This window comes from Dufourea novaeangliae, unplaced genomic scaffold, assembly GCF_001272555.1.
Source record: "Dufourea novaeangliae isolate 0120121106 unplaced genomic scaffold, ASM127255v1 scaffold170, whole genome shotgun sequence".
In the NCBI taxonomy this organism is placed as follows: Eukaryota; Metazoa; Arthropoda; class Insecta; order Hymenoptera; family Halictidae; genus Dufourea; species Dufourea novaeangliae.
Window position 1 is genome coordinate 334,811 of NW_015374081.1, and position 11,722 is coordinate 346,532.

An 11,722-nucleotide genomic window follows, 5' to 3' on the forward strand; every position below is an offset into this window, starting at 1 on the left:
ACCGGTTCGGATCGAGGCATGGAACTTGAATCGCTTAGGACGCAACAAAGTTTCGTGCCTCTCATCTTTTCATCCTTTATCGCTTTCCATCAGAGTTCTCCCAACATCGGGTCTGCGTTGTCACTCCACCGTTTACTTTTTCATTCGCAATGTACTGTCTAATCCCTTCAGGCTAATAATCTTGAATGCTCCGTCGCTTTTATACATGTATAGGTTTGAATTCGCAAACAACGGTAACGCTGAACCTTGCTTGGTCGTTGTTGCAATTATAATATGATACAGCCCAGCTATAGTTGCTATTGTAAATAAAAAAAAGGCCCAAAGACGGAATCGTGTTCCGTAAGCGATATCAGGGTTTCCCGATGGTCATTGAGACTTTCTTTCTATGTCTCGATGTCGATTGTCGGTCTCCTTCTCGACGAAGGACAGGAAGGCGAATTACATATTTTCATTCTCAGGGTAACATCGGGAACAGACAAGAATATCGCGCAGAGAACACCGTGCAGGGAGCCGTTTAATTCTAGTACTGGCCGTGTGTCGCGACCGCGGCTAACAAGCGCCACAATTCATCCAAGAATTTTCCGCGTAAATAATAGTCCGCGTTAAAGCTCCTCCGCTGTTTATAAAATATTCTACGTACATTACGCGCGGGATATTTTGTTCCGTTAAAAACGGAAGGAAGCACGCCCTCGGCGCGGTATAATAAAATTGAGATTTATACTTTACGTTCGCTTCTTGTTTGTGTTGCAGCGTTTAATGTTTCTCCAGTCGAGAAGGGTTTTTCTTCATCGCCGGGAAATGAATATTGTTGTTTTTATCTTTATCAACTAATTAAAACGGAACGTTGTTTTTTCGCAGTCGCTCGAACCTTAAACGAAACTCGACTCCCGTGGCTTGTCAGCCTTCGAATCTATCCCCGGCAATGTTTCGCAAACTCGATATTCATTTTAGGATCGAGAAAAGCAAGATTGCACGTGCACGCGTATCTCATCCCCGTTATTATTTCATAATGTAAATTTCCGTTTTATGGTGTTTCATAAGGACGACGTTCGCGGCAATGCGGCACGTACGTTTCACTTTTCCTGGACTTAAAGTTTCCTATGCGATGGGGCCCACGACGGGGCGCGTTTTCACGGCACGCTGTAACGCTTCGAACGTGACGTGGAAACTCGAAGGGGGACGACGCACGCGCATCTCAATTCCTACGAGTGTACTTACTTCCATATGCATTGTACCGCAACTGTATCGCCCCGCCGTTCTCACAAGAATCTCGACGGGACCATTCCCCGAACGATTGCCCCATATGCAACGAATTACGGTTTACATAACTATACGATCATGGTGTGCAATTCACAGTTACGCTACTTTGCTTTCCACGTTGCCGGAGTTCACCTCTAATCCGAATGAAATTCTCCGCAATTAAGTCTATCTAACGATTACAGTCAGGTGTAGGTAGGACCTATTCGTTTTCCCTAGCTCGTTTGAAATGTTTGATTACCACTCGTTCGGTTCGACCATCGTCGAAGATTGCGAGCATATCTCTTCGAATAATCGAATGATCTTGAAGACGATTAAGGCAAGGCTGCTTGCGTTCATGACTGTTTGTCAATCTTGTCTGTAATAGTTTTATTGTACGTATATACATACTATAATATATTATTTCGCCGTCTCAACGTTGCCGACGCACGGAAGAACGTCGGATCGAAGTTTGAACGGTTTCGAGGCAAGTTGTTCCGACGAAGATCGAAGAGTCTCTTGATTCGCATTCACACGGAAGCCGTTGGCGAAGAAGGGTGTCAGAAATTCGACCGGCACCGGAAAGATGATCGTCGAATTCTTCTCCGTGGATATGCTGTTCAACGTTTGCAGATATCGTAGCTGTTGACGTAAAAAAATTCGTTAGCGGCACGTGGTATTCCTTTCGAGGCGTTGGATAGACTTGAAATGAATTTTCTTTTCTTACGCGGCAGAAATACCATATCAACGATAAACGCGTATCTTTTTCGATCGATCGATAAATATGGCAAACTTTTGAAAATTTACTAATTTATAAATTAACCAATTTCTGTAATGTCATGTCGTGATAAAAGTTACAAAAGATCTGAGAAAATCTATTGTTATAATATTTTAATCGTCTATGTAAGAATGTATCGACCGGTCATTTTGACTGGCTTGGTAGTTAGTCTAGTGTTAACTACGAAACCGAGCGAGACGATCGAGCGTGTTCGTGACGACACGACGCGCGACGGTTCAGGATGTATTTACCTGAAGGGCGGCCGGACTAGTGCAAATGACATCACTGGCCTCTTTCAGAGCACGGGAAGCCAGCATCTCTCCTTCCGCCGCAATCACTTTTGCCCTGGCCTCCCTCGCAGCTTCTGCCTCCGTGGCCATGGCACGTTGCAACTGCACCGGAAGCCGAACGTCTTTTCTAAATCAGAGACATTTCTTACGTTTCGTTTGGTTTAGCTGCTGATTCAAGGATATAACCGGCATCTAGTCTTCTCTATCGTCGTTTCGATCGCGTAATACCGTAAAATTACGATATATGTATGTAGAACTATAGACAGAATAGAATTACGAATGCTTTTGGCACGGGTGACGAAACTACGCGGGCCAAACGAAACAACGAATACAGGTAATTGATTTTAACGTCAGAGACCGATAGTACGGTAGTCGGAATAGTTTCAATTTTGATGGGATAAGGGAAACGCATTTGAGAATGGCTTCCGATTGGCGGAAACAGTTTTCGCGGCGATTCTCGTATTTTCGAGGAAGCGTGTCGAAAACGTGGTAGCTCCAGGCGGTTGAAAAATTTCGCGATTATTGCCTCGGTTTATGCGAATACGTGACGGTAGGTCTGGGTTAGTCGTCGTTCGCGTTTCGCGTTTTGTGTTTCGCGTCCTCGTTTACTCCGTACCCTGTCATATATTTAAGGGTGGCTTTAAGTCGTGGTAAAAAAGCGCGGCTTTCTTGAGCCAGTTGCACTCGACCGGAATAAGAATGCACTTGCCGTGCACTTTTTACTGGACCGGGAACACTAACACGAATATACATATACATATAGAAACAGCGTACACGGATATTTCCTGCGAAACCATAGTTCGGAATAACGTAATTGCCGTTAACGGTACAAGTACCTAAGTACACGCGTCTCATCGAATGTTCTTTTACGCGTTGGATCACGAACGCGAAAGACGATAGAGATTCGATTGAAAAGTCGACGACTGGCGACTGGTCTTGGAGAACTCTTGGTGTGGTGTGGTTTGGTATGTTATGGCGTAGGTACGTATGTATGGTACGGTTCGTGTACATATGTATGTATGCGTTCGCACGTACTCACGTAGGTACGGGTGTGTCCCTTTCATGCTCTAGGGTAGGATCTCTTTGAAAAGCACTCGAGCTTTTTTTTGCGACTTTGGGCTCCCGCGCGCGACGCGACGGTATCGTCTGGCTATTGGGGCCGAGAGCGGAGGGCTGTTCCTTTTTCGATGGCCTGTCGAGGGTTAGAAGCTATACTCGAGCATCCGCGTTTATGCGTGTTCACGTACACAACTATTATAGCACCATTCGTCGCTTCTCGCGCGTCGAGATCGATCCGAATCATTTCGTTTCTCGGGTATTCATACTGTAGTGTGTGAGATGCGTGAGTTTAGTTTTAGATCGAGCGAGTGCGGTGCGAGTGAAGAGTGTTTAGGCCGTGTGACAGTTTCTTCGAACGAGAGTGCGTGCTAGATAAGATTGAATGAAAGGAACTGCGTCGAACGTCGTGATCGAAAATCGATACGAGGCGAGAATTTGTGAATGCGTGTGTGAACCTATGACCGAGTGTGACCATGTATGAAAGGGGATATATGTATAAGAGGGAAGTTAGTCAGAGCGGGTGTGTCTTAAGAGCTAGCCTGTTGCAAGCGTGTCCTAACGAATTCTTTATATTACACATTTTAGAATAAACCTTTTATTTCTACCAAATACAACCACCACTTAATATTATTCTTACAATACATTTTTTGTTTCGACGAAATGATCACTCACGGGAAACATTTCTGTTTCCATTTCCGTTTCCCGATGCGTCGATCTTTTTTTTTGTTGGACGGAGACGAAAGACTGGCGAAAGAATGACTTTTGCATATCTGCGGTTTTTTTATCGATTGCCGTTAAAGTATTAATATAGAACGAACATTTTTTCCAGCAATACGGTACACAGATACCGAATGAATGAATTCCAAATTTTGGGAACGTATCGAATTCAAACGAATTCTCGGTTGAAGTGTAGGGATAAAATTAAACTGGTGATTGTATTTCGTAGAAATAAAAGGTTTATTTTAAAGAATACTCTGGTTCTTATGACGCTCGCTCTCTGGATGACTTCTCTCTTATATCCTCTGTCATACACGGTCACGCTCGGTCATCGATTCATACACGCATTCACACATTCTTACCACGTGTCGATTGTCGGCCACGACGTCACGAAGCAGCCCCTTTCATTCGATCTTATCTCCTACGTACTCTCATTCGCAGAAACTGTCACGGAGCCCAAACACTCTTCACTCGCGCCTTACTCGCTCGATCTAAACTAAACACACAAATCTTACACCCTACAGATGGCACGAATTCTTCGATTGATTCTGAATTCAGACACGACGAAGAAGAAGGAAGTAACCATAGCGATTAATATTTCGACTGCGACAGTTGAAAACGTTCCATTCGACGACGTAAAGATGACATGGGAGGTACGAGACACGTCAGTGACGCCACAAAGAACACGGCCATTCTTCGGATATTGCTTCGACAAGAGTTTCTTAGATTTGTTGTTTCGTCGATATCTTGAAAATCTAACGAAATTTCTAAAGAGCAATGATACGGATTTCGGCTAGTTCAGCGCATATGTATACTTACATCTCGACGCGTTCAACTTTGACACCCCAAGGATCCGTGGCTTCGTCCAAAGAAGTCTGCATGGTGTGAGAGATGGTTTCGCGTTCGGACAGGATCTCGGCCAAACTTCTCGTTCCAAGAACCGTTCTTAGCGTGCTGGCAGCCAACAGTCGAGTGGAATGACTGAAACACAACGTCTGTTCGTTTTTCGTTCGGCGCGAGCACGTGCACACGTAATGGTGTGTATCGATGAGAGAACATGCAATTAAACGATCAATTATTCCGAAGATCGCGACAGTTAAGCATCGGTAGTCGTTGGAGGAATAACGTTGGGACTCAAAATCCTGTTCTTCCATTTTAGCGAGTTTCTTTCTTTCAGGAAGAAATTGGCCGCGAGAACGATACACGGGAAAACTTCCGTCGAGATCTAGATCGAATTCCTACGTCTAACGTTGAGCTATCGTGGATTCGATCGATAGAGTCGCGCAACTTGCACGCGCCACTCCGGCACAAATTATCCAAGTAATTTCGACACGCCCTCGTAACCCCTCGAGGAGGAGCCGTCCTTCTCATTTTTCTCCACCGTCGTTGATTCGCTCTCGAGACAGGATGAGATTGTCTCTCGGAACTGTACGGTCATCGAGATGCTAATTAAAATTTCAGAAAATCGTATACGCGTTAATTAACCCGGTCGCGTAAGGAATTTCAATTAATTCACGGTGTTCCGGCAACATCGAGCCCTGTTGCCTTCGCGAGATTTCGTTTGTTCTTCGTTCGACGTTCGTGCCCATGGGGAAGAAGCGCAAGCTCGGAACGTTTCCGTATTTCTTGGGATAAGACCGTTCTCCGTCGTCGGGTTTATTAACTCCGGCATCTCGACGGTCTCTCGTCGGAGACGGTTGCTAACTAATATCCACGGAATTTTAGTGAATTTTCCAGTTGCGTGATCACCGAACAGACTTTTCACTCGGTACACGGAGACCTTAAAAAGAAAAATATTCCTCGCCGATAGAGGATAACCTCGAGGAGGCACGTTTTTCGTACCGCCTGCCAATCGAAAACGAACGGCGACGTTCTTTCGTCTTTTACCTCTATTTTAGGAGTTTTCCGCATCGAATAAAAACGAAACGATTCGTAAGATTTTTCCTCGAGATCTCCTTTGCTCTCCGAATCCGTACTGCTTGTCGCAAACGCGCCGACAGAAAAGAAAAGGTAAACGGAAAGAGTAAGAGAATGGAGAGAAACGGCTTCGAGTATACCTGTAATTGGCGATCTTGACAACGGCGCTCAGTGGCTCTTTAATGCGGTAGTAGACGACCGCATCGACGGTTACCGTTACGGAATCCTTGGTGAGAATTTCCTGCGGCGGGACATCGAAGGACACGGTTCTCAGGTCGACTCGTACGCAGGTGTCGATGCATGGCATAACGAAGAACGTTCCTATCGACAGCGAGGCTATTTGAAGCGGCTTCCAAGTTTTCCAAGTACATACAGCGAGGGACAAAAGTATTCGTACACCTTTTAAAAAGGAACAACTTTTTTCAAATTAGATTTTCATGAAATTTTGCAACATGTATACAACCAACATAAATCTTCGATATGTATTTATTAAATTTTCATTACAGTCTGAAATAGAAAAGTTGTAACACGCGACCTTTACTATTTTCTTCGCGATTCGGACTAATTGCAACATTTTCATATTTCTTTTTACACATCATTTAGTAAACTAATGTACCTAACTTCACAAAAAAACTGAAGTCACTGGGATCAATTTGAAAAAAGTTGTTCCGTTTTAAAGGGTGTACGAATACTTTTGTCCCCCACTGTATACCACAGGAGGTACACGTTCGACGAGCTGAACGACACGCTCGTAGAATCGCGTGACAATAAACTTATCGTTTGCGCATCGATTTACACATCTGCACAACCATTGTTCGAACGAAATGTTGTTGTTTCGACTTGTATTCGATAACGACTCGGTGCGTGTCAAGTAATAACATTTAAACGTTACACGAACTACGGTAATCTCAGGGCCGTTATAATTTACGAGTAAACTGAAAATTCGACGAATCACGAGTGATAGCTATTGAGAAATGAATGTTAGCGCGAAGACAATTCGTAGCCCGGGAACACACTTGCGTTCGTTTCAAAAACACGAGGTCGCGGAATTATTACCTACCTGGACCACATGCGTCTCCTTTTAAGCGACCCATTCGGAAAACGACGGCTCTCTCGTATTCTTGTACGACTTTGAAGGTGAAGCACAGGGAGAACGGGAGCGTAACCAGCACCAGGAGAAACGATCCAATGGTTGCGAAAACTTCGACGCATCTCGTCATTACGCCAACTTTATTCTCTTTCGTCCTTTCCGAGTTACCAATCGTGGATTCTTCTGCCGTGGGGAAGGAAGCAGCAACGGAAGAACAACAATGCGAAAGAGAGATAAGGGTGAACGAAGAACATTGATCGCAAGCTGAACAGCTCGAACGAGATTGCTTTCCGACACAACTGACCGTTTCGAATCACGCAAATGATTAACGAGTAGGTAGTTTCGATGGAAGGATTTGTCGTTGATTGCACGTTTAGCTTATCGTTAGACCGATACAGGGTGTTCTTTTGTCGAGGATGGACCACATTTCTCGTACATCGTCCATGATATTTTGCGCGTGAAAGGTGAACGGCTGTCGAAATAGCAATCCGTTCGCCGCCCGTCGACAGCTTCTCTCGTTAATTCTACCGTACCGAAAGATACGAATCTTTCGGGCTTCTTTCCACCAGATCGTCCCTGGACGAAGCGAACCACGAGAAGAAAGTGCAACGAGTTTGGCGAACGAGCGAAAGCTAGAGAAGAAATCGACGACGACGACGACGCATTCGCAAGTATAACGAATGTAAACGCGAACGTAACAGATCTTACAATTGGGTAAAAATGTGTTTCACGGATACCTACACAATCAACCAGAGAAGGCAATTAGGCGCATATATGTAAGCTTAAGTTCTCGTCGATTTCGCCGCTTTCGTGTCTCGAGCCGTCAGAGCAGGGCACCGGGAAAACGGATCGAGTAACTTGATGTCTCACTGAACTCGACGAAGCACTCGACTCCACCGCTATCGGTTTTAGTGCACCCGTAGTGTACCATGCCGCGCGACGCGGCCCCAGTTGTTCTCTTCTCTTTCCGCGTTCTTCGAACCCTTTGATTGTTGGCGTTGGCTGGCCACGATTTTTCCGATAAACAACGCCGGGAGAACGAGTTGCTCTGTTGTATGGTATCAAGCAACCCGAATCGTCGAGTAAACTAAATAGTCCCACGACAATGCCGCCGCCGCCGCCGCCGCCGACGTTTCGGCGGTTAAGATCGAAAGACAAAGGAACAACGAATCCGGTTACGACGAAGACGGTTCGAAAACTAAAGGCGCAAACAGGGAGGAGGAAGATTCGCGACTCCGAAGGCGGAACAGGCCATTCGACTACTGGTTACCGTAATAGCGTACAGGAGAATTCGAGAACGGGCGAGGAGATGGTTGCGAGCCACCGTGAATCGACGAGAGACTCATCCGGTACGGTATACGACGTACGGTCTGCTATATGTATGTCTCGATTCGTACCGAACCGAACGGATCCGAACCGAACCGAACCGAACTAAACCGAAACCAAAACCAAAACCAAAACCAAAACCAAAACCAAAACCAAACCAATCCGTCTGTTCGTCCGTTCGTTCGGTTGTCCGGTGATCATCCGGTCGCGTGCTCGTCTGGTCGGTACGTACAGCGCCGCGTGGACCGCAATACCGCAAACCTGTATCGAATTAACCATCGTCACGGTACGCGAATGCGCCCCCGATGTTTATGTATATAACGGGTAATTACACGGTAAAGAGGCAACCGAGAAATTTCGCCTCGCGAGACCACGTTCGCGAAGGAAACTTGCCAGGGACGCGTCTGCGCTTCGTTTCCGACGAAACCGTTTTCTTCTCTTCGCGAGATGCCTAGAGAACTAGGAGGTATGCTTCGGCCACAATAGCCGTGAGTATTTTAATATCTTGGTAATTAAGGCTCCTTGGTCCAGAAATGACGCGATTGCCCCGAGAAAGGCTTTTAAACCTGATTTAACGTTTAATTTTCCTCGACCACGGGACTACGGTGGAGCTCGCTTTATTCCCACGATTAAGCGTCTTTCGCGGCGACCGGCGACCGACGCGTAATTCGAGAATTTTCGAGGAAAAGGGGCGTATCGGAATTTCTCCCTTAATTTCACGAACGCGGTTCGCTCGTCATTGATCAGACAAAATCGGACAAACCCCTTGAAACATTCGAATCGGTAATTATAATTATTTGCACGAATGTACATGTTTTTCGTTTAGAAATTTCAAACGAAAGGTTTCGCAACTGTATGCCGCTCGAAAACATCCGTCCAAACGCGTCGACATCTTCACGACGTATGTCACGTTTATTGCCGACTAATTAACACTTTGCCTGTCACGTCACCGAAATACGGGTGACACGTACATTGTACAGAGACTGGATTATTTAAATATCGTTACAAAATTTTTGCGTAAATTTAATATCGCGGTATAATTTTAAACAACACCAACAGACTCTGTTAACTGGACGCATATATTTACGACGATTTACGACTTAAAAAATGAAGAAAAGCATGTCTGGTTGTGTACGGCCCTTTTCACTGTGGCAGTCAACGTATTAAAAGTTGCAGCCATTCGAAGAGAAACTGGGAAGACATTCGTTCGCCGAAGTAACCGCGAGCGGGGTTTGGTCGCACGCGGCATTCTCCGCATCACATCGGACGTGCGCGTGTGTTTGAAAGTTTCCGCGCCAGCCTTTATCTTTCGCGCCTCGAAATCCATTAGTCTAATGAAACACAGCGCGAGCACGGTGAGTTTACAGTTAGAGGAGAATGTTCTTTTCCTTGATTCGAATCTCGACGCGGCAACGAACACGTTGCTTCGCTCTCTATTCCCCGATAAACGATAAACTACCGTCTAGAAGCGTGAAAGCCCCGTCATGTTACCGCGGAAAAACAACGATAAACCGCAGACCTCTCTGTTTCCGGGAACCTCGTGTTTACGCGTGAGATGTTTCGGTTTTACGTCGATGTCCAACGTCTCGATGAAACGAATTTTTCGAAACAAAATTTTTCAAGCATTCAGAGGGGACCCATTACGAATTCGCGTGCAAATCCGCGATCGTAAAGAAAATAATGTTTCGACGCGGACGGGCCAGAAGCCTGGCTCGTCGTAACTCTGCTCGTTACGACAGAAGGATGAAGAAATTGTTTGTAGGTACGTGGGCGTTGTTAATAAAACGACCGAAGCAGGCCGAGGCAAGGCAAGGCAGACCAGGGTACATAAAAGCGGAATGTTCGTAAACTATGGCTTCTAGGAATAACAATTATCGACGACCAGGATGACTCACGGCGCTGCGCCGTGAAACCGTGGTTTCGGCGGAACGCATTTTGCATCGGCTTGATTCCTGCGATTATGTAGCTTGTGTCAGCTTTCTCGTGTCCTCTCAATCGTCGCCGCTGCAGTTTCATTCGCAATTTATTCGGGACGCCGTGCTCCGATTGGCGGCGAGTGTTCGAATTTACCGAGCTATTTTTTACTCTGCGTCGGGAATCGTTAATTTTTTACGATAGCTGTACGATAGTTTTTTTCCCTCTCGTTTTAATTGAAAAGCAAAAATAACTCGTTGGTCGACACAGAACGACAGCGTGCTCAGGGAATAATAGACCGCGAATCGATCCGATCGACGGAACAGATGCTTTCCGATGTAACGTCGAGGTAACCGCGAACGTAAAATATTTCCATGAATCGATTCGGCTCGAGCAAACGTTATCGCTTTCGTATTCACGCGCGACGATTTCTTTTGCCGATTTCGATGCAACGATGAGTTTAGTTTCCAAGAATTGTTTTCCCCTGCTATTCGCACGAAATAGCATGGTTTTCAATTTTTTGTTCCGATCAACGATACGTAGCAGAATTTGGCCATAAATCAATCACTGGTCGAGTTTGTCTCTGGGAAGCGTCGAGTGTGGCTGTGGCCTGTAATGTAACCAGTCAACGCGCGTAAACATAAACGTCGACGGGCTGTGGCGCGTCGGGTTGTGCTTAGACGGTAAGTACAGCGTATTAATAACAATCAGCCATTGGATACACCGGTAAACCGACGCTGCTTCCAACCACTAAGAAGCTGCTCGTCTAGATTACACGAAGTAATGCCGTGTTAGATCTCCGATAACCTGTCTCGAGTGTTGCACGATCTGATGGTCCGTGGATATCGAATAGCCGTGTACCGTGACAGGCGTAGAAACGAAGGATGAACGTTGTCTCGTAGTGGATAGCAGGCGATGATAGGCAGACGTGCCGTTTCGCGGTTACCTACGTTCATTGGTTGACACGTAGCTATTCTGCAAAACGCGATATCATTTCCGCGCGTGCGGAATAACCGATGCGAATTTTGCTTCCCTTTGGAGGGGAAATCGTTCGACGAGCTCGCGAGATAGCCAACATATGGGTCCGATGTCTCGTATTTTGAGTATTCCCGAACGTTCACGTGTACCCACCCCCGTTGGTCCCCTCGGTAAATCGTAGACTGCATTTACCACATATACCACATATACATAGGCTCCACGAATCGAAAGTTTCGTCGATACGAATATCGACACGTGGCAGGTGACGATTCTAGGCGTTCGTTCGTTTAATATAAACTAACTAATTACGTTGCAGCTGCGAGGATCCCGACGATTCGTGAAATTCTGATCGACTGCGTCGTGTAAGGGAGAATAGAAACCGAACAGCCGCGGCGCCGCCCCATCGGGTATCGGACT

General features: G+C 45.9%; 1 protein-coding gene across 1 annotated transcript; it reads right to left on the bottom strand.

Annotated features, from left to right (window-relative positions):
• Nucleotides 1-1,656: 1,656 nt before the first annotated feature.
• Nucleotides 1,657-8,018, bottom strand: LOC107190636 (band 7 protein AGAP004871-like). The gene is made up of 6 exons (XM_015579471.1): nucleotides 7,934-8,018; nucleotides 7,058-7,234; nucleotides 6,138-6,318; nucleotides 4,900-5,061; nucleotides 2,266-2,431; nucleotides 1,657-1,878 (listed from the first exon to the last, which is right to left on the bottom strand). Exons 1-6 carry the CDS (start codon nucleotides 8,016-8,018, stop codon nucleotides 1,657-1,659), a joined length of 993 nt encoding a protein of 330 aa, XP_015434957.1.
• Between the last annotated feature and the right edge of the window lie 3,704 nt (nucleotides 8,019-11,722).